The 23,794-nt window shown below is 53.5% G+C and overlaps 1 protein-coding gene across 1 annotated transcript; it reads left to right on the forward strand.

Moving 5' to 3' along the window:
* LOC122382779 (thioredoxin-like) lies at nucleotides 1-23,663 on the forward strand. The gene is made up of 4 exons (XM_043368569.1): nucleotides 1-146; nucleotides 418-522; nucleotides 21,909-22,034; nucleotides 23,279-23,663. The coding sequence occupies exons 1-4, from the start codon at nucleotides 120-122 to the stop codon at nucleotides 23,339-23,341; spliced, it is 321 nt and encodes a 106-aa protein (XP_043224504.1). The 5' UTR covers nucleotides 1-119; the 3' UTR covers nucleotides 23,342-23,663.
* The last annotated feature ends 131 nt before the right edge of the window (nucleotides 23,664-23,794 follow it).

Below are 23,794 nucleotides of genomic sequence, written 5' to 3' on the forward strand. Positions count from 1 at the left end.
GGGAGATTGGCGCGCTTGTGGCAAGTAATTTTAGCGATTCAGTTTCTCTCAGTGACGCTTCAGAAGTCGAGGGTGTGGGTGCCCGACTGGAACTCATCTGATCATTGATAAAAGCCACGATGTCTGTCACTCAGGTTCAGTCAACGGTAAGAAGCTTTCAGCTTTTTTGCAGAGTATGACCAGTTTTTGTTGAGAAGCCATGCCAGGTCAGCCAGACTGAACATCTCGACTTGTATGTTCAGAACAATTCTAGCCCTAGGACAAGGACACTACAACTAGTGGGGCGACAAGCAGATATTCTTTTCAGATATACAGAGAGGCAACACAGAATGGCAGTTAATTTGTTGAAAATATGATTATGCATACATGTCTGAAAATGCAGATGCTAAACATTCTCATCTTGATCTGCTTCCACAGGATGAATTCAAGAACAAGTTGAAAGAGGCTGGCAACAAGCTGGTGGTGGTGGACTTTTATGCCACATGGTGCGGCCCCTGCAGGCAGATTGCTCCTAAAATTCAGGTGAGTTGGTCCTTAATATTGCTAGCTGTGGGCACCAGCCAATTATTTTGCAATTGTGGTGAAATCCTTTTGTACCCTAATCTCAAAATTGAATAAAAACCAGTATTAGTAAGCCTGGCATCCCAGGAAGATGCCAGCTTGGGACGACGGAGATATATAGACCAAAACAAACCTAACGTGACCTGACCTAACCTTACCTACAACCTACAAACTTACAACCCACAAACCTACGACCTACAAACCTACAACCTACCCTACAAACCTACAACCTACCCTACAAACCTACAACCTACCCTACACACCTGTAACCTACAACGGTATCTGGCATCTTCCTGGGATGCCAGGCTTACTTATACCTAAAAACCACACCATATTGTCCCAAACATATTAGAAAATTGTTCATAAAATCATTTAATGTAAAAAAAATCAGATACACTACAAGCAGAAGTAACAAAACCAAATCTAACCTGACTTACCTTACCTAATGTAAAGATTACACTTAGTCATTAGTGAAATCTCCCAGTTTGCTGTTTAGGCTATGGTTGTATTCAATGAATTACAAGGGTTTTGTGAAATATGCCTTATGAGTGTAAAATTTACCTTTATTTTCAGCTATTCACATTAACATTTACAATAGCAAAATTAAAGTACCACTGCAAACTTTCTTATTTCTTATTTCCCCGCAGGGGGCTGACCGTGGTCAGAGCTGCTGCTTAGCCGGGGTCATCGGGCTCCGGCTGTGCGGTGGCTGTGACTTCGGCCAGTAAGGGGAGTAGCGCCCCCTCGGCCCCAGCTTGACGCGCGTTTGACCTGGACTTGCCTTGCTTACCGGATGGATTGTCTGCAGGATTGGCCCCGCAGGGGGTTGGCAGTGGCCTGGGTCGCTGTTGGACTGGGCTCCTTGGGCCCTCGCCCCGCGGCGGCCCTGGCCTCGGCCAGCAAGGGGAGTAGCGCCCCCTCGGCCCCAGCTAGACCCATGCTTGCTTACGATTTGCTTTTGATCACTGGATGGACAGATGGTACGGCCCGACTTTTCTTGGTTTCCGTGGTTTTGTTTCTCTTGAGCGGTCTTTGTTTGCTTTTGCTTTGCTTCTCACCGGATGTCTGCGTTTCGTTCGATCACAGCTTTCTGATTCCTTTCCCCCTTTTTTTCGTTGTTTTTGCACCCGCAGGAACACAGCCGAGTTGGGCTAGTGTAAGGGGAGTGGCGTCCCCTCGGGTACCAGCCGGTTTTACTAGGCTAGGCGAGCCGACCCGTACCCCAGGACAACGGGATCCTGGAGGTTGAGCCCCCCACCGTGCGGAGCCAGTCGCGGTGGCTGGGCAACACGCCTCTTTGGCCCTGAGTTCTGTAAGGGCGGGACACTCAGTGGGGCGCCGCACTTGAGGAGCCATTCCCAGTCGTGATGCCGCCGGGGGTGGTGTTGGAGAGGTGTCGCCGGCGAGGTTCGGGCACTTGTGCTCGTCCTCCGTCGGTGGGACTGATCTGTCGCTGCCCCTGGCGGTGACTCGGCGAGGCGTCAAGGGAGGAGGCGGTATCCGACCGTGGAGGGTGGTGAGTCTCTCTCTCCCCCTCGGAAGGTGCCGCCAAGTCCCGTACAGTCAGCTCGGCCGTCCTAGGCCTTGTAGCGGCGCCGTTGCGGAGCGTCGGCGGCCGAGCTGGCGGAGACCAAGCACACTTACATGGATGACCGGACCAACCCCCCTTCCCCTCAATCCAACCCCTCGGCTTCGGCCGATTCTCGCCCGTTGGCCTCGGCCGGCGGGCGAACGTCACACGAGAAGGTTCCTCGAAACCCAAAGATCCTTATCCTAAGGAGCAGTGACAAACAGCTGGGTGCGCTGTCCCCCTTCCAACGGAAGGACGGCTGCGACCGCCTCGGCAAGATCCTCCGCTGCGATCGGATGCGCGATGGGGCTTTGGAAGTCGAATTCGAGAAAAGTGAGGAGGCTGCAAAAGCCTTAAGCGCCACCCGATTTGTGTATACCGAGGGACGGGCCTCCGGCAGGAAGCTGGTCTCTGTCTCTCTCTCAGTTGAGCCGCACAGGTCAAAGAACTCGAGCAGAGGGGTCATCAACTGCTTTGACCTCAGAGACGTGAGCAATGACGACATCGCAGACGGCCTCGCCGACTTTGGCGTCACAGCAGCACACCGCATCTTGGCGAGGAGAGGCACGGTCCCCACGAATAACATTATCTTAACCTTTGACTCCACCGACATGCCGAGCGAGGTTCGCGTGGGGTACGTGAGGGTTCGTGTGCGACCTTACGTCCCGGCACCCATGCGTTGTTTCCGCTGTCAACGTTTTGGTCATACGAAGGACAACTGCCGAGGCAAACCCGTGTGCTCCAAGTGTGCTTCCCAGGACCACACTGACGACACGTGCAGCTCGGAAACCCCTCGATGCGTCAACTGCGGAGAGGGGCAGACACCGCACTCCGCGTATGACAGGTCCTGCCCTACATACGTCAAAGAGAAGGAGATAAACACCATCAAGGCTACCAGAAATCTCTCGTTTAAAGAGGCCCGGGAGGTGTATAACCAAACTCACCCGAAGACCTCGTATGCCCAAAAGGTGAGAGTGACAAACTCAACCGATCCCTCCCAGATGAGTGTTGCACAGCTTGTGCAGCTCCTCAAGCGATTCGGCCTCACTGTCGTAGCCACTGATGGCTCAGCGGACCCCCCGGCGCCTCGTGCGCCGCCGAGCGACACGGAGCAGGCTGCTCAGGAGTCAGTGTGGGGTCCACCCAGTCCGGCTCCAGCCGCGAGTGGAGACGAGTGGACCGTCGTCCAGCGCCGACAGGGTGGTCGGCGCCCCCCGGCGCAGGGTAAGGCGCCACCCACCCCGCCCCGCCCCCGACCGTCTACGGCGGTGCAGGAGGCTCTGCGGCGGGGGGAGGAGGAGAGGAGGGCACGTGAGGCGAGGAGGGCTCGCCTCGTCCAGAAGGCCCTCGAGGCCAAAGAAGCCTCGTCTGCCGACTCCGCCTCCGGGAGTGCCAACGCGGCCGCCGCCGCTGACACCCCGGAGACACCTGAGGCGGGGACTCGGCCCATCATGGGTCCCCCGCCGCCTCCTCCACCTCCGCAGCGGCGGCCACCACCGCCGCTGCCAGAGACGCCTGTGTCGAGGACACAGGCCGCCGCCTCGACATCCCCGTCGGGGCGGCAACAGTCCTCCGCGGCTCCAGGGCGCCTCGCCAAGCGGCAGACGCCCCCGAGCTGGTCGCCCTCGGAGGGTGACGCCCCTCGGGCGAAAAAGCCCCAGCAGGGCTCGAGCCACGCCCGATCTGCCTCCGCTGAAGGGAGGCTTCACCGAGAGGGCTCGGGGCACCCCCGCATCCGTTACGGGGGGAGCGCCTCCTCGGAGTTAGAGGACCTAGTCTAGTCTTTCAGTCTAGTCATTTCCTCTTTTATCCTTTTATCTTTTTCGCGCTATTGCGCTTTTTTACCAGGTGCATTTCTCTCGGTGTTTTTTACCTTTTTTGTGGTCAGTCAGGTATCTGCGTGCGCCTTTGCCTCATGTTATACGCGCCCTTTTTGCGCCTTTTTAACCACGCCTTTTATTCTACAGTGGAACTGTAGAGGCCTCCGGGCCAACTACCAGGACCTACAGTCTCTTATCCGTTGGCGCACACCCCTTGTTTTAGGTCTCCAGGAGACCAAGCTTGCGCCAAATGTCACCCTTGCCATCAAGGGCTACTCTGTTTTTAGGAGAGACCTGGACACCCCTACCATTGCCCATGGAGGTGTGCTTCTGGCGGTTCACCACAGCGTACCTGCGCGCCAGGTGCCGCTGCAGACTCCCCTGCAGGCGGTGGCCGCCAGAGTTGATTTCAACCACCGGGAACTGACTGTGTGCTCCTTATACCTTCCACCAGGTATAGCGCTCCCGGTGGTTGAGCTTCATCGACTTGTCGATGAGCTTCCACCTCCGGTCCTGGTAGTCGGCGATTTTAATGCCCATAGCCTGGCGTGGGGATGCGACACGACTGGCACTCGTGGTCGACTTTTAGAATCTTTTATCCGCGATGAGGCGCTGTGTATTTTAAATACAGGACAGCGCACCCATTTTACAGCACCCTCCGGTCAAACATCGGCTCTGGACCTGAGCTTAGTCAGTCCGCGGCTAGCTCAGCTTTTTACCTGGTCCGTCCATGACGACCCACTCGGGAGCGACCACTTCCCAGTGTGGCTGGAGCACCAGGAGTCCCCAGTGTCGGGCAACCGTCCACCTAGGTGGAATGTTCGGAAAGCCGACTGGGGCGAATTCCAGGCCGCTGTAGAGGCCTCTGTTTTAGCCAGAGCCGACGCCTCTGTGATGTCTACAGAGGATTTTACATGTTTACTCAATGACTCCGCAAACGGGTGCATACCCAAGACGTCGAGTCAGCCTCGTCGTCCTCCGGTCCCGTGGTGGACCAAGGAATGCGGAGATGCGATTCGTGCCAGGAAACGCGCTTTTAGAAAGTTTGACCGGAGTAGTACTACTGAGAACCTCATCGCTTTTAAGAGAGCGCGGGCTTTTGCCCGACGCGTTTTAAAGGAGGCAAAGGCTGTTTCATGGCGCACTTATGTAAGTTCCTTAAACCGTTTTACTCCTACGACCCAAATATGGGCACGCATGAAGCGCATTGAAGGCCGGTTCAGCTCTGTTCCGCTTCCGGTTTTAAGAGTGAACAACACGGACATATCTCACCCTTCAGACGTCGCAGAGACGATAGGTCGTGCACTCTATCAGCGCTGCCGAGGAGAGCCGTCCTCACGACCTGCACCAGCCGCCGTGGACTTCAGCACAGCTGAAAATTTGGTGTACAACGAGCCTTTCTCTATGGCTGAGCTCACGTCTGCCATCAGCTCGTTGCGCAGCGTCTCAGAAGGTCCGGATGCTGTCCACAACGACATGCTCCGTCATCTCCCAGCAGTTGCCCTCGAGGCGCTGCTAGCAACCTTCAATTCGCTTTGGGAGACTGGCACTTTCCCTGAGACCTGGCGGGAAGCCACTATCATTCCTATCTTGAAGGCTGGCAAGTCGGGACATGACCCTCTCCATTATCGGCCCATCTCTCTCACATCATCGCTATCAAAGCTGATGGAGAAGATGGTCAATGTGCGTTTTAGCTGGTTTCTGGAACATCATGGTGTTTTTACAAACGCCCAGTGCGGTTTTAGAAAGCACCGCAGCCCTGTTGACCACATTTTAGCCCTTGACACCGAGATACGCACCTGTTTTACTGAAAGGAAGCACCTTGGAGCACTGTTCTTTGATATTGAGGCGGCCTATGATACAGTCTTACGACACAGCATACTTTTCAAAGTATATAAGTACGGCATACGCGGCCGGATGGGCCTCTTTATCGAGAACTTTTTATCGGGTCGTCGGTTTAAAGTCCGAGTCGGTAACCAGTTGTCTAGCAGTTTTATCCAAGAGAATGGAGTCCCTCAGGGAGGGGTGCTTAGTGTGGCGTTATTCGCAGTGGCGATTAACGATATCGCCGATGATCTCCCGGTCTCTATCGGCAGATCGCTTTTTGTTGACGATTTTGCCATCTGGTTCGCCGCTTCCAGCGCTCGGCACATGGCCAGACAACTGCAGCTTGCAGTCAGACGGCTTGAGAGATGGAGCCGCGACAATGGTCTCCGTTTTTCAACGAGGAAGACTGTTGCCATGCATTTCTGTCGCCGCCGCTGCGCCGACCCTACATTGGGTATCCGTCTGTACGGACAGACGATCCCCACGCAGCCGGTGGCGAAGTTTCTTGGTATGACGTTTGACGGACGTTTGACGTATAAAGAACATTTTAGAACGCTTCGGGAACGATGTTTTAAATCCCTGAACGTTTTAAAGTGTGTTGCCCGCACATCATACGGTGCGGATCGCAAAACTCTGCTCCTCTTGTACCGGTCGATCATCCGATCGAAGCTGGACTACGCGTGTTTTGTTTATGATTCTGCAAGCGAGTCCAGCAAGAAGTCCCTGGACGCAGTACATCACGCTGCGCTCCGCGTTGCCACCGGGGCTTTCCGCACTTCTCCAAAGAGTAGTCTTCTGGCTGAAACGAATGAGCCACCTCTAGCTCTTCGTCGCCAGATGCTGGGGATGCGTTACACTTTGAAACTTCGCCAATACCCAACGCATCCGACGTACCCGTACGTCTTTTCACGTCACGCTACTCGATCTGACGGGAGGGTACGACCGTCGTTTGGAGAACGCATGGGAGGTCTTTTTTCAGCTGCTAACATATCCTTGCGTGGCGTTCGGCGTACCTGGGACACGCCCCCTCCACCCTGGAAAAACGCCAATCCGCAAGTGGACCTCTCACTATCGACTGTTAAGAAGGACAACTTGTTGCCTGCTGAGGCGCGAGCCAGAGCCTTAGAGCACATTGCCGTTTATGATGGTTTTATCACGGTTTATACAGACGGCTCGAAGACAACCGAGGGAGCGGGCTGCTCTTTTGTCGCTGGTCGTGACACCCGCTCGTTTTCTCTGCCACCTTCCGCCTCGGTGTTTTCTTCAGAGCTAGTCGCTATAGAGAAGGCTTTGTGTTTCATCGAGGTTTCTGGCAGTCCCTTTTACTTGATTTTATCTGATTCTCTTAGCAGCTTATTGGCCTTACGTACTTTTAACTCAGTTGACCCCATCGTGCGGGACATTTTAACTCGGCTTACGTCGGTGGAGCAATCTGGAAAATCAGTCCGTTTCTGCTGGATTCCCAGTCACGTCGGCATTGAAGGCAATGAGCTTGCTGATGCTGCTGCCAGACGCGCCGCCGCAGCACCCTGCACTCGGCGCTTGCCTCTGCCTGCCCGGGATTTTTATCCGCTGGTGCGACCCTTCATGCTTTCAAAGTGGCAGGCAGAGTGGGATTTGTGTGTAAGGAACAAGCTGAGAGAGTTGAAACCAACTCTAGAGCCTTGGCAGTCTTGCCTGCAAGGCAATCGTTTCCAGGAAGTGGTCCTCTGCAGACTCCGTATTGGTCACACATACGCGACGCACAGCTATCTCCTTTCAGGAGGTGAGCAGCCTTTGTGCAACAGGTGTTCCGTGCCTCTAACCGTCGCTCACGTTCTTTTATCTTGCCCACTCTTTGAACGGAACCGGACACGCTACCTGGGCTGTATTGCTCCTGGTACCACTATCCGCCACCTACTGGGTGACGAGTCACCCTGGGTTTTATCCGGCAATATTTTTTCCTTTATCCGTTCGGTCAACTTCCAGGTGATTTACTCAACCTGACCCAATTCCTCTCTAGTCTACTTGTCTAGTCAGTTGATTGTTACGACGCTCTTGCGTTGTTCTATCTTACCTTGCCGTTTTTATCAAGTCTTTTACTTTCTTAGCCTTGGTATATAGAAGGTCTCTTGTTTTGAAACACTTGGTTTATTAGAGTGACGTTATGGGCGCAAAATGACCTTCGCAGTCGGCGCGCCCTAAAGCCCCAATAAACAACAAACAAAAACTTTCTTATTTCACCATGTGTGCTGTCCAGTAGGTGATAAGTAACATATCAATATGGATGAGGTATGGATAATTAATGGTGCTGATGTTAGCCAAATGAGAATACCAGTCAAATGTTCTTGATCCATGATCATATCAATAACGGTTTGAGGCCAGTTCAGCTTTTTCACATTTGGACAATGCATTCACTGACAGATGTTAAGTCATCACTTTTGTTTAGTTTTGGAATGAGACAATTTTATTACATATTTGATTAAAATTATATCAAACGCCGGGCTGTGGAATCTGAGTCGGATTCGGAGTCGATCGGAGTCGGCAGTTCTGTCCGGTGTCGAAGTCTGAGTCGGAATTCACATTACAACATTACATGGCTCAAAGACGTGGCCAGCTTCTTTCTGTGAGAAAATATTACGTTTGATCAAGCCTTTGAAAACAGATTTTGCCGAATCTAGGGCCTGCTAAGCCCTTACTGCCATTTTGGACGAGCGTTTTGAGCTTGAAAAGCAGAATACTGCGGCTGCCCGGGAACCTGCTTTTCCTTTACTGTTAGTTATAAAGAAGGTACAATTGCAATGTAAGGCGTTGTAACGCCGAAGGGGAATGTTTCAGGCAAGATAAAAAAGTATCCGACGTGAGCTTAACAGTCATGATGTAAAGCCGGAATCGGTGAGGGATGTACGGAGTCGGTGTCGGAGTCGATAGTCCGCAGCTGTCATCGGAAGACGCTCAGGGACTTTGATTCCGGGAGCCGGAATGGCTTCCTAAATTGCGCCTTTTCAATGATGCATAATGCAGTCCATAAACTGGCCAACTGCCTTTGGGACATCCATTGTGGATAATCATTGATGAACACTAAGCGAAACATGTCCAAATTTATGTGACCGGGCAGCGGCAATATTGCGCCGGGAGTTTCTTGATAGCGTCACAGCACGGTCGATTTATCGCCTCCGCCGGTATGGGCTGGCCCGGCCGGTGACCCACCAAAGCCGCAGTCTCGTTCGTCACCCAGCCGCAGTCTGCGCGGACACCGCGGGTCCCACCCAGCCGGTCTCTCGAACCGCACCGCGCCGCTGTCCTGTCCGCGCGGACACCGGTCCCACCCAGCCGCCGCGCTGTCCCCGCGGACATCGGCCCCACCCAGCCGTTCTCCGCCGTCACCCGCTTCCGTCGTCCACAGCCCGTCCGCCCGTCCGCCCGCCGGCTGATTGTTTGCCTGCCGTCGGCCAATGATGTCCGCCAGCGCGATAGTCAGCGACTGTGTCCAGCGGCGGACGTCTGCGGCCTAGAAAAGTGCGGTCCAAGGCCCTATATGTGCATTGTGCAGTCTGCGTGCGGAACAGTGGAGACATGCCTCGTGAGATTGTATAGTCGACCCATCCAGGCTTATTGAGCGGCTGTTACAGCTGTGCGCAACTGCCATCAGCTGGCGCTGGGTGTTTGTCTGCAGCTGTTTGATGGAGGCCGTCCGCGGGCCAATGATAACGTTTCAGTTTAATTGCCAGGAGCATCGGGGGGGGGGGGGGGGAACATCCAGCATCCAATTAGATTAACTTTTCGGTAATGCTCATTTTGTACCATCAAAATCCCCACCTATGCAAAGAGTTGTTTTGTCCAAATAGAAGAGCTTGCTTTGCACTTTACACAATTGCTGGTCTTTAGTTTTGGTAGTCAGTGGGCGCTGTGCGTCGTGTGGAGCACCGGGACACATCAGGGATCGGCCATCCAGATACGGAGGTGACGGCCAGCACGGGTCGCCCGTGGCCACCTGCCTGGGCGACCGTATCGATCCGCCCGGCCCGGCCCGTGTGTGCGCCGCCCGCGGCCTGTCACCGCCCGCCCGCCTGCGTCCGTTCATGTTTGATGCGATGTGTACGCACTCACGGCTCTACGTGTTTTAGTCACGCAAAAAGGAAATAGGTACAAGCATGCCATCCGCAGGTGAATTATATCGTTGCCTGGGCTCCGGATAAACACGATATTTCACTTCGCCGAAAAAAGCGTAACAGATTTGTTCTAAACTGTGAGGATGTTCAGCTAACCCTATGTACCGAATGAGCGAAGGACATGTGTACTTCTTGCTGCTAACTGGCTGGACCCGGGCGCAGTGGTGCCCCGGCGGTGCCTCAGCTCGCCGCTCTGTGCCACCACCGTCTCACCGTCGCCCTCGTCACGTGGTCGGCCTGACTGCCGGCCGGCGAGCACCCTCGGAATGTGACCCAGATCGCACCCCTGGGTCGCCGCTGGCGCGCCGAACCCAGCCGAGAAAATGGCACGGCCGGAGCTCGCGAGGCGGACGCCGCGCCCGCGGGCGACACGTGCCCGGTGCTGCTGCGCTTGAACAACAGCTCAGAGACTGGCCTTGATGCCGGTCTGTTTTCTTCGTTGATTTTTCTTCATTATGTTGTAGGGGCCGATGCGGAAGCGATCGACGCCTGCCTCTGAACAGCGACCCAGTCTACTCGTAGTCGGTCGCTTTCTCTTCCTTTCACTCTCTATTTCTTTACCCTTGTCTTACGTGTCTCGTCATGGGTTTCACCTCTTTTACGTTCATGAGTCAAGTCTCTTTACCAATTCTGCCTGCGTTGGCGACGTCACCGGAAGGCGCGTGATAGTCATGCTGCTGTCACTGACTAAAAATAGCTTTAGGAGTTGGCTTGTGCAAAAATTCCCGGCCTTCTTCTCTACGGCATGCAGAGAAGTGTCATACCGTGTTTTCCGTGCCACCCACCCGCCGCCCGTGCGCGAACCGTGCGACCCGGCTGCGGCCCGTGTCCCCAGCTCTGTCCGGCGCCATCTGACCAGTCTGATTACTGGGCGGCTCGACCGACGGCGTCACGGCACGTCGCTGCACTGGCGGGGGTACGTCAGTCCACTGCAGAGGTCAGGTCTCCCCGAGGCACGAGTGACAGAAGACCCGTGGACAAAGCAGACAGATACCGCTGCCCAGACAGAACCTGAGGACAAAGCAGACAGATACCGCTGCCCAGACAGAACCCGCGGACAATACAGACAGATACCGCTGCCCAGACAAAAACCGGCAGCACGGACGAACCCGCTGCCCAGACAGGCAGATCCTCGCTTCCCACTTCCCAGACAGTAGAACCCGCTGCCTCGACAGCGGAACTCGCGGTCCAAACAGACAGAGCCCGCGGTCCGGCAGCCGCTTTTGTAGACGGCCGGGTGGCGTGCACGGCTCACAGTGCTTGGTTTATGCACGGGTCACACCTGTGGTGCACGTTTGTGCACTTTTGTGGTGCACGTTTGTGGTTGGTCGCCACCGGGCTCCGTCCTGCCTCTATGTCTGGCCTCCTAATCTCGCACAGAATAGGGTGACATACCCCAACAATTTCCGGAGTTGCATTCGAGGCAAAGCATTTGCATGATCTTCAATATCTTGACAATATTTTTCATGCCACATCGTAACAAATTCAGTTAGATACTGACTTTTTAGTTTTTTTTTTGCTTGTATGCATTTCTTTTCAATGTCTGAGCCCTTCGGTATGGGCATGATGAGTAAATGTATAGGAACGCTCAAACTGTCCGCTGCTTTATCAAGAAATGCCTGTGGGATTTCGGACGGCCAGCCGCGAGCTTCCCAGTCGGTTTGTTCTGTCCGACACGGTTGGCTGGGTTTTGGACGGTGGTCGTCTTTGGCGAGTCGGCTGTGACATTTTGGCCACTGTCACCAGGGTGATCCAGCTCGGAGCCGCTTCTGAAATGGAGTGTTTGGACTTTGGATTTATCTTGGGGTCATCGTGAACTGTTTGTCATTACATGGTGCTCTGATGCACCGCCAGGGTATGTCAAGAATGTGCAACGAGCTGGTAACTTGGTTAGACCGTTATGCATCGTTAATATAAACAATTTGGCAATAGAATGGATTTAAAAACGCGCCGAAGAAGAGAAAACCAGTTCTGAAAAAACGAACCATGTGCATAAACTTGGCCCGGGCGACCAAGGCCGATGACTTTCGCTGTTGTGCCAGCACGCATTTAACCGAGACGAATCGGTTCGCCGGTGCTTTGTCAGTGATAAATCAGCGTCAGTGCTTTGGCGCCAACACGCGTCTTACCCTGGCGAATTAGGTCGACTGTCCCATGACTTAATCAGCACATCTCAGATGAGCTGAGGGTCAGGTGGGAATCCCCCTCTGTCAGGCAGGCTGGATACCAGTCATCACTCATCACGGCTGTTGGGTCACCTCCGTGGGCTTCACAACACTGATCACTTGTGCCCGCTGCACAGCATAATGAAAAAGCCAGTCCTGAATGCCCTTGTAGTTTTGTCGAAATTTCGAATATTCGCCGCAAGACATGTATTAGGTATAGTTAGTTTCATGCTTTCTCATAGTCCATTCATAGTCCTGACGACCGCTCGTAGCTCTTGCCCTTGAAATACGATGCCTCGCATCAACATACTCATAGACCGCAGGCCTAACTTCGGCAACTCCGTATTCTACAACTCCGTACTCAGCGGCGGCGATGACGTCGTAACGCAAAGTTTGCTGCTCGTCAGAGCCAAAGTTATGGCTGTTAGCAGTGAAGCGGCAATGCCGGCTGGATGCTGCGCGTCATCTCCGGGTCGGCTGCCAGTGGCCCAGTGCTGCTCGATCCGTAGTCCCTGTTAGGAAAGCAGGGTTGCTGAACATTGTGGACGTTCCTTGGAGCCGGCACGTAGCCGACTTGAGCTGACTAGCTGACGGCAGCTGCCGTAACTGTCGGTAGCTGACGATAACTGTCGGTAGCTGACGATAACTGTCGGTAGCTGACGATGCACGTTAGCTGACACAGGATCGCGAGCATTCAGCATGGTGATCTGGTTACTAATCACCGTCGCTGTTTGACGTATGGAGAAAATATCCACTGGAAAAGAACTGGAACGGCCTATACAATTTCCGAGATTTTTTTTTTTGACATGTGGCTATAACTAACCAAGCCGGTATTCGTGAAGCGCTATATCCTCACCGACATGTCTGCGCTATTTGACGGCGTCCCACGCACCGGTGTTGGCCTGTATCCATTGTTATCCGTGCTGTTTGCCGTGCGTTGCGGATATTTTGCCCTCTCCTGGTCCTCTGACGGGGCGGATGTCCGACCGCACGGCTGACAGGCACTGACCGCCACTGACAAACACTGGCTGTCACCGTCCGTCACAGTCGCAGCCTGTCACTCGCTGTCACACTCAGTGGTTTGTTCATGGTTGTCGATAGCTGTCGCTGTTCGGCACCGTCACGAACCATCCGTCACCGACATCTGTGTCAGCGAAGTTTCAGGACAACCCTGTATAGTGTATAATGTATGTAAAGTCTGCCTCCGCCACTGTGATGCTACTGACATATCGCGGACAGACATATCGCGGACATTGACACTGGCGACAGACGTCCTCCACGAAGCATTCACTGCTGTAGCCTGTATGCATGAACAGTTGAACACGGTGTGCACAGCACACTGCACAATGCACATTCATATTGAACTGCATGAACTGCAATGTTGCCACCGCGGATAGACTTGCCTTGACGTACAATATCTGTATACTATGCTACGGCTTTCAAACACTTTGTATACGGTTCCAATGTCCGTACATTGTGTAAAGTGACTCTAAGAGGCAGACTAGAGGGTATTAGGGTATTCGGTGAACAATTCGGGAGAATACATTTTTTTTGCTACATTTGAGCTTTTGAGGTGTTTTATTCACACCTCGCACAACAAACATGCGATTGTCTAAATTAATGTTTTACCGATTGACCTGAACGTGCTACGAATTACCAGAGCTACTAAACGCCGAAGGTCACCATTATAATGCGTGTCGGTTTTAATAAATTCTACATATGGAGCTGCCTGCGCATTGACGGTGGTAGAACAGGGATGGGTACCGTAAGTGATTTCCTAGCTACTTGTGATATATTTCTGTCCTCCGATTCGATGATCATGATCATGTAGTTAATTGGTACAAAAACTTTTAGCTGAGCCAACTTGTTGCGTTAAAACATTTGGTCAACCATGATGAACGTATGAAAAGTTCAGCCGTTTTTATGTAAATCAATGCCGTTTGCTTGTGACCATATGGGAAGAGAAGTGGTGGGATTTTAGGGGCACTGAGGGCCGGGGGACTGGGAAGAGACGGGCTGAGGGCTGCGGGCCGGCACATCGCTCTCCTCTGGCAGCTCTGTGCCGCTCCTATATGACGGCTGCCACAGTTCGGCTATAAAGTGCGCCGCGCGCTGGATAATTGGTCGGCGCGTCTGGCGCACAATGTTCACTGCTCACCCCACGGTGACTCACCGCGACCCGGGCAGGGGCGTGGTGACCCCGTCTGGCCCCCGCCGAGACACTGGGTGACTCACTGGGCGGGCAGTGACAGGCGTGGGACCGGAGTCGCGTGGCCGCGCACTGCTGCCGTCGGTCCCCCGAAAGGGCCTCATGTTGATGAGCCGTCGGCCGTAGCGACCTATGACTGTCGCCGGGGATGATGGGCCTCCGGCCGTCAACGACCGATGACTGTCGCCGGGTGGAAACAGTCTTCGGTCTCAGAAAACGGCGTCGCGCCGCTGGCCGCTGCAGCACGATTTATGAACTGCCGAGCACAGGTCTGGTCTCAGGGCACACTGACAAAGTCACTACTAAGCAGCCGGGTCAGACCGTGCAGTGAGCAGCTCTGGCCTCGCTGACAGACTGGAGCGCGAGACGTAGGGGCGTGATGATAGGACCCCGGACATAGCACGGGTCGGTCTGACGACCGGTCACTACATAACGTGGATCGAGCCGCGACCTGGCGAGCGGGCTACCAAAAATAGGCAGTGGGCCGTGGGCGTCTTAGCATGTGGATCGTGCCACCAAACCATCTTGGATTGGGGGCTGGAGTCGCAGCTGAGCTGCCTTAAAGGAAAAGGGCCACCTTCGTGAAATATGAAGATATCGTTGCTTTTCATTTTGACATTATTATTTTGCATGTTCTTTTTAAATCTGGTGCCAGAAGTGCATAATTCGCAAAAAAGTATGTCAAACTATTTAACATATTGGTACTATGTTTGTACTCTCTACCGCACCTTCTGTATGATGTCATAGCGATGACATCACACTCAAGCCAATCAGCCTTCAGAAGACAGTCTCGTCGGCTTGTGTCAGATTAGCTGATTGGTTAAAGCTGAGCTGATTGGAGCTGATTGGTTAAAAACCAAAGCCTCGCCGCGGGTGGCTGTATTACAGGATAAGAACGCATTCCTGGGATAAGGACGCATTCCTGGCATATTTTCTTTTAAAATTGCCGATACCTACAAATGGAGGCCGAAATCGGCCGTAAGGTGGGACACTCTCGGGGTTTTCGGACACGGGCTACAAGATGGCCATCTCAGTTTCAAACCCCATGTTAAAGGTGACCCTTTTCCTTTAAATTGTGACTATCAGATCAGCAATGCTACCGGGTTGGAGAGGCCGGGCCGGCATTACCAAAGGTCGATCCGCATTCTGTTCCGAAAGGTCACCAACACCACTGATGGACTCGCCTGTCACTGCCGGTGATAAATGGGCTCGAATGAAAGGGCTTTTCGCTGATATTAGCACCTTACATTCCGTGTGTTTGCATGATTATCGGAACAAAGTCCATCGTTTATTCTCACCTTTTGCGTTGAGTCTGTTTATGTACTGATATAAGATAATGATCGAATGAATTACCATTTAGAGGAGTACCTAGGGTTAAAGGCGTAGGTAAACCATGAAACTTTCCGATGCTTTTATTAGATTGTATGATAATTGATAAGCGACATGGCTTTTATAAGCTGGCTAATTAAAAACATTCGGTGCAATTATTTTGTCGATAATGGGTACCTGCCTTCTATGATTCGCTGACTTTTTTTGGTGAAGGAAAGCCATCTCGGCATTGTTTCGTGTGGTTTCGACCCTAATTATCCTACGTGCCTCCATTTTTGGTTTGGGTTTATATAGACTTCATCATCGGTTCATAACGATCAAATAACAGAAGTGGCTGTTTCTGATTTGAGTAAGAGAGTCTCCATGGTGGTGCCTTCATCTTTTCACAGCTCACCGCTTCGACGTACTGTGACTATCATAGTGATTGGTGATTTTCTGTCTTTGCTTTGTGCCATCTGTTATCCCTTTCGATCCACAGTATCAGACGGGTTTTGTCTCTGCCGGCCGTCGTATGCCGTTGCGCCTATTGGACGCTGGGTTCAGTGACTCCCCGAAATAGCGAGGTCCGCCATGAGCTCTGCACTCATGCAGCGCTCACGTACCGGTGTGCTAGCTGACAGTCTTCTTGGACTGCTTTGTGGCCCGCTGCCCAGTCATGGTGCGCGGACGAGCGATAGTCGCCCTGTGGGGTACTCGAGAGGAGCGCCGCACCGGACACGATTTGCCCGTCATCCTGGCGGTGACCGGCGTCACCCGCTGCCCTCGCCGCCGCTCGATCTGATGACCCCGGATAAGATTGGTGCCGATAGGTACGCGGGGGCCGATCAACGAGATGTGGTGTCCGTCGATCGACTGGACAGTGACGACGGATGGATAGACCACTCCCAAATGCGTTCTTGCCTCCGCGCAATGAGCTCTTGTGAAGGAACAAGTCTTAATCGTCCACGGAATGGCTGAGACAGACGCAAGTCTAGTCCGTCAGCGTCGGGGCCTTGTATTTGGTCCACCAGTGACCAGTCGAGTGCTCCTGATGGACCTGCACAAGATTTTGCCGTCGCTCTCTGCAGTGCGCATGCCTTCGGCCTGGCACGGCTCTTCTGTGCGGTGCGGGCCGTATGATTCATTACGGGGTTCTCTGAAACAGGTGTGACTCATCCCCGCAGCCGTCAGTGCCAGGCCGCATTTTCCGGCGATGGGAAATAAAGCGCTTTTCACACCGCGATAATATCCCGGGGAAGTACTATGCTAATCAGAAATGACGAATGCTCCAGGCCCGGTTCCGGGCCCTGCTCAACAGCATCCCGAGTTGTTTGCTGTTGCATGACGCTGTCAACGACCATGACCAAGACAGACAATGTCTGTTGAGGTAGGCCGTGTCCTGCCGCGTGGCTTATTTATGTTCCGTGCACGCGGACAGGCCGATCCTGCGCGGCAGTCCGGCCAGCCGGGGCGGCCCGCGCTGCAGAGCACTGGACCACACCCACTGCCAGCAGTCGGCGGCGAGCGGGCCTGACCCGTCCACACGCCGCCGCTGCCGGGGGTGACGTCACGCGGCCGCCGAGATGACTCGGCAGTTTTACCGTCCGGCCGGACACGGTCGGCAGTGACCGGCGTGGTCCGATAGCCGCCACCGTCCTGTCTGGGGGGCGCCACTCTTGAACAACATTCCATAAGTGATGTTTTATAAAGTGCCATCGATTTAGCTCTCCGCTCGTTGGGTATTCGTTACGTAACTGCCGAGTCATCCTTGGGCCGCGGCACATTTTACCATTGCGCGGCTGCCACATTTGGCAACTGCGAATGTGAGGCGGCTGCCAAAAGTGCAGCTACATGGTTACCTGAGCGGTCTACGTGAGAGGCTTGTTCTGCGCTCCTGCCCGAGTGCCGGGACTGCCGTGTTGTGGACGGCCGAGAGCTGGGCTGAACTCATGAAGTGCCGTGTGTGCCACAGTAGCGCGTGGACTGACCGTGCGGTGTGCCACAGTACCGCGTGGTCCGGCCGGGCGGGTGCAGCGGCGCGATCTGTGCGGCAGCTGCGGCGCGCCGTCTGACCTCCAGCGCTCCTCTGTCCGTCCGTCTGGTAGCAGGGGCTGCCCCGTGTCGGCCACACTGCGGCCCTCTGCCGCCCCCGGGCTGGGTTTACGGGGCACGGCAGGCGCCGGCGTGTCGGTCGCGGCGGAACCGCTGACTGATAGGGCTGCGTCCGTGGCCACACCGCCGCTGGGGCCTCGCTGGCCGGAACCACCGGCTATCCTGCGGCCAAATGTTTGAATATGATACACTGCAAATGTCAAAGGCTGGGCTCGATTTGTCTCGCTGAATGATTGTAAGGGCTCTGTCCGCGCCGTGCAGCGCCGTCTCCGTCTCGCCATTTCCCGGCTCTCACTGGTCTGTTTACCGGCAGCACCCCGTCCGCTGCGCTGTGCCGGGACGACCTTTGTGCGGCTGGCCGTCACTATCGTCTCTCCTTCCGACCGGACCCGCTTCCGCGCCGTCCGCCATTTCTGCGAGCGTCCGTCTTTTGTGTTCCACTGTTCCAGTGTCGCTTGGCGTCCGCCATCCCTCATCTAACTATCTCTCCTCTTTTCTCACGGCTTTTCTCCTCTCTTCTCGGGTCCTCTGCTCTCCGCTGCTCTCCGTTTATCTGCTCCTCTCTCCTCTCCGCTCCTTTCACCTCTCCCCTCTCCTCTCCGCTCCTCTTCTCTCCGGTCCTCTTCTCTCCTCTCCTCTCCTCTCCCGGCTAATGTATCCGCCCCTTCCCCGCCGGATGCCAATGTTCAGCATTGGTTATCCGACCGGCGACCACCCTCGTCGGCTATCGCTAGTTGCACGATACGGCCTTAATGCGTAGCAGAAGGGGGCATTCCACGTCAAATCGAACAAAAATCGGCTGTTTTGCACCTTACCATCAGCGATTTCATTATAAATTTGTGAGCGAGTTCCTATGTGGCCCCTGACATTACATTGATGTTCTTTGCACATTCTGACCACAGGTCTTCTAAATATAGGGCATCAAATTTTTACAAAATGTTGCATCTTTATATTTTTGAACGACCATAACTTTGGTTGTACTTGTTTGATTTGAATGAAATAAACCTTACTGTTTAGGTAATTTCTTAAGCATTTGTTTAGAATTGCACCTACTTAAATATATGACCTTGAAATTTGCTTAACTCTGTTCTTAAGCACAAATATTGAAATAGCAAAAAACACGTCACCTTCGATTTGGCTCATTTTCATATATTTTATTGCCTACCATATTCTTAACAACCTGTGAAAAAATTAGAGTGGGCCATTCATAAGTTTTGAAGAAAATTGCACATATGCAAACGTATGTTAGCACGCGCAGTGGAGGGGGAAGAGCGAATTTCGCCCACCCCTCCCGTTTTTCGCCAATATCTCATAAGATTAATGCGAAATTAATTATGGCTACCTGTCAAGAATTGAATTGGACATCTCATCGTGCAAGCAATAAGAAAATCGGTTCACAACTGTTCTAGTAATAGCGGTGTAAAGTGAACATCCTGTCGCCGCAGCGACGCGGCGACTCGGCAGCCGGCGCCGACCGCTACGCGCCGCCTGAATTGTAGACTGTGCCGGGACGGGACGGAACGGTTCCGTCTTTACATCGCGCTCCCTACCGCTGATTACGTTCGATTCGCGTCAAATTTTGTGAGAAGACTAAGAAATGTACAGGCAATCTTATGGTGAAAGAATTTTGAAAATCAGTTGGTAAACAATTAAAATATGAACGTGTAAACACAAAATTGTTATTGCTGCGTTTCCCGCACCGGCCGAGCCCGCCTCAGCCGGCGACATGTTACTCTTAGCAGGCCTCTAACTGCCATATTTATTATTGGATTAACTAGAAATTCCCCATTCATACTAAAAAGTTATGTTCTTTCGTATAGTGAAGATCAAAAGACGTGAGGATATCGTTCCGTGATAATGTTTTCGTTGAATTTACTTCATGATGCATTTCCACACGGCTCAAAATTCACCGCAAAATACCGTTTGCCTGAGACACTTACTATGGAACGTGAATGCTTGACTACGATGACTATGCATTTCCATTCTCGCAGAGTTTGGGATATCACATTCATTTCAGAAAGTGTACACAAGCAAGCATATCTTGACTCTGTCTTTCAAGGTCACGCGCGGTTGCGTGATGTTGATGCATGAAAACGGCGTTTGCCGCGAAAGTTATGAATGGCCCACTCCAATTTTTTCACAGATGGTTAGGAACATTATGACGAACATAATATGTAAAAATTACCCAAATCGAAGGTGACGTGTTTTTTGCTATTTAAATTTTTCTGTTTTAATTCAAGGTCAAATGCATTTCAATGTCACTTCAATTTAATTTTATTACGGAGCGAGCGAAGCGAGCGGAGTCTTTCGTAGAATAACGGAAATTTCTGAGTATGAGCGGCCGGCCGGCCGGCCGGCCGGCCGGCCGGCCGGCCGTGCGGACGCTTTTGCGAGGCTTATATCTCAGCAACCACTTGACCGATTTACACGCAGTAATTTTTGTAGGGTAGCTTCATTCCTTCTACCAAGTACTGGACTATTCCCGATGCATGTGGGTGACCCCTTATGCACGTGCCACGTGCAAAACGAAGAGGTGTCACTTTTGTAATTGTTGCAATATTTCGGTAACTACTTGGCCGATTGCGCTGAAAGTTGGCATGTAGGTAGGCACCCACTAGGCACTGCATATCCATGTGCCAGAGTTGGGGTGCCGCTGCACGTGCGCACGTGCAGGGGTCGTTTCCAGATCTCGAGAACGGCTCGACCGATTGCGCTCAAATTTGGTACACAGTTAGGGACCGGTTACTAGGGTGCCGTGCACAAGTCAGTTGGGACCCATTTTGCACGTGCGCACGTGCAGGGTGCCGCTTCCAGATCTCGAGAACGGCTGGGCCGATTGTGCCCAAATTTGGCACATCGCTAGAGACCAGTCAGTAGGGTGCCCTGCACAAGTCAGTTGGAGGTACCCCCTCGAAATTTCGCACGTGCAAGACTCACCCGCTCGCTCGCTCCGTTAGTCGCCCCAAAAGGCGCTATACTGGTAATTAAAAATCAAAGCCTTATCAATTGCCTATAAGACCCTGTTAATATCATTTTGATAACAGAAAAGGAACCAGAGTTATAGCCATTTAAAAAATTGATGTGTGGTATTTTTCGCTATATTCGATGACCTATATCTCAGCGATACGTTATCAAATTTCGAAAATATTATACGTAACTCAGTTTTGAACCATGCCCAGTCTGCCTACAAATTTTCAGAAAAATCGGAGGGGATGACGGATTTCGGTGTTTGATTTGACGTGGAATGCCCCGAAGGGAAAGATGATCAGCCTTCCGTCAAAGTGTGCTTTTTCTAGGCTCACGGCGACGGCACCGCTACTTTGAATCATGCTCTTGAGCTTGAACGCCGGGAAAGGATTAGGTACTGGCGCCGGTGGGGGTTATCAGAGCGACTAAAAATAGACGGCTGGGACAATCGCAATCGCGTCTTGTGTTGGCTGCGGCTGCAGCGGGGCGGAGCGGAAGAGCCGCGGCGTTTGGACGCGTGCCGTCTGCTCGCTGAAGAACGTTGGCGCTGCAAGTGCGCGTGTATCTGAAAGAGCTGAAGCGATATGAAATAATGACGCAGTTTATTGTGTAAGGACAAATTTTGAAATAGCAATCCCAACTACAAATGGCTATTACATTGTTGCAAATTAATATGTGCCAAACAGGTGATAAAACGGTATATAGGCCCTTGGACAAAACCAACTGACGTTAGTTTGGTGTGGTGTGGCGGACCGCTTTTGACCCTGACCGCCTGTCTTTCATCATGACGACCGTCTGTTTCTGACGTGATATGGCTGACTGTGACTGACTGTGTGTGTCTGACTGTAACTGACTGTGTGTGACAGACTGTGACTGACTGTGTGTGTGTGTGACTGTGACGGAATGCGTGTGACAGACTGTGGCTGTCTGTGAGTTGTGACTGAATGTGACAGACTGTGACTGACTGTGGCTGACTGTGGCTCTCCGGCAGGCGATGGCCAAGGAGCACACGGACGTGGTGTTTCTGACTGTGACTGACTGTGTGTGTCCGTCGGGCAGGCGATGGCCAAGGAGCACACGGACGTGGTGTTTCTACTGTGACTGACCGTGTGTGGCTCTCCGGCAGGCGATGGCCAAGGAGCACACGGACGTGGTGTTCCTGTCTGTGATTGACTGTGTTTGTCTGACTGTGACTGACCGTGTGTGGCTCTCCGGCAGGCGATGGCCAAGGAGCACACGGACGTGGTGTTTCTGAAGGTGGACGTCGAGGAGCTGGATGACCTGGCGGCCGAGTACGAGATCAGCTGCATGCCCACCTTCGTCTTCATCAAACAGGGCGCCAAGGTGGGTCTGCCGGCCGGCTGGACGGATGGACGGGTGGGGCCCGTATGGCTGCGGGTGAAGTCACTATGAGTGGACACGGCTGGACAAACACCTGTGGCGGTGGTCAAACAGCGCGGGAAGTGTGCACTGCAGACGGACGCACGTCACTTATATCGGACGCGGCCGGCTGGCGGCGGGGCGCTGCAGTCTAGTATGTCCGTGCCGTTATGTCTATAGAGCAGTGGGTCCGTCCCGTCCTAATATCAGAGCGGGCCTGTCCCGTTCGCACGGGCAGAGAGTGGGTCGATCCCTTCCGTACCCCCCTGGCTTGTCTGTCCCGTCCTAATGCCAAAGCGGGCCTGTCCCGTTCGTGGGGGCAGAGCACGATTGTCCCGTCCCAATATCAGAGCGGGTATGTCCCGTCCATGCGTCCCCGTGTGGGTTCGTTTGGTCAGTACATGTCATGACGGTCCGTGGACGATCGGACATATTGAAAACGTGCATGTTCTGTACATGCGCGCATCAATCTGCTTTGCCCAATGCCCATTCGACAATCTCTTTCATGACTGGCGTCACGTGTGTTTGGTCACTGAGTGTGACCGGCCGCTCGCGGGCCGTGTTTCCGCGCAGGAGCCGGCACCCACTCGCCCCGGAACTGCTCGGTACACAGTGCTGGTCGCCCACGCGGCGGCGGTCAATAAGCGACCCGCTGACTGGCCGGTGGGCCGGGGTGTGATTGGGGCGGCCCATGGCTGGGCAGGGTGTGCCCGCTGACCGAGCCCGAACCTCTGAGAGGTAGTTCACCGTCAGCGAACAACACCGCGGCATCGCGGGACGGCATACAGACGTGCTCAGACGACCCCCGCCGGCTGTCCGCCTCATCCGATCCTTTTTCATTCGATTTATCTCATAAATAAGCTGTGAATCTGTTGTGCAAATTCATTCTGATCAGCATAGCGCTTTGTTGATGCAACACTTTGTGCAGAGTGGCCGGCCTAGTGTCGCCATGGATAAAGTATTCCTGGTGTCGCGTTGCTGCATCGGCACGTTTTAGGGCACATTTTCGGTCTGCACAACCTGATGTAGTCCTGACCGTGGATCGTGTTCTGACCTCCAGACGTAATTTGCATGTGCAAGCGTAGTGCTGTTGGCAGTAAGCCGTGTTTTTTTCGCACCTTAGACGCCGTCACCCTCCCACCACATTGCCTCTAGTCACCGCCTCGCCAAGGCAAACGATAGCAAAGCTGACCGTTGCCTTTCTGCAGGTCACGAGCTTCTCGGGCGCCAACGCTGACAAGCTGCTGGAGCTGGTGACGCAGAACAAGTAGACGCCATCGGTGGCTCGGACCTCGGGCAATCACTCACCCCACAGGGCCGGGCGGCGGTGGTGACTGCCGCGACACCTATTTTGGTGTGAGCGGTGGCGCAGCGCCACCTGCCGCCCGGGGTGGCCAACATTCCAGCTGCCCGTCATTCGCCTCACCTCGCGTCGCCGCGGGCGGCCAGCCCGGCGACCGAGGAGCATTCAAGTGTGCTTCGTTGTTGCGCCTTATCCAGTACTTGCACACTTCTGTTATCGACGAGTCTCTCTGTAATGCGTGTCATGTTGCGACTGGACACCGGTAAGTTAATACAATCAGGTTGGCGTTTTCGGACTTTTTTCCTGGTTGCCTTCTTGGCCAATTATTGATGAATTTAATCACTCAACATGGGGGCATGGCAGGCCTACCTGCTTCTGATGAGTGCAGACGGCGGACGGGCGACTCGGGATCGGTGCAACC

This window comes from Amphibalanus amphitrite, unplaced genomic scaffold (assembly GCF_019059575.1).
Source record: "Amphibalanus amphitrite isolate SeventyFive unplaced genomic scaffold, NRLGWU_Aamphi_draft 000146F_arrow, whole genome shotgun sequence".
In the NCBI taxonomy this organism is placed as follows: Eukaryota; Metazoa; Arthropoda; class Thecostraca; order Balanomorpha; family Balanidae; genus Amphibalanus; species Amphibalanus amphitrite.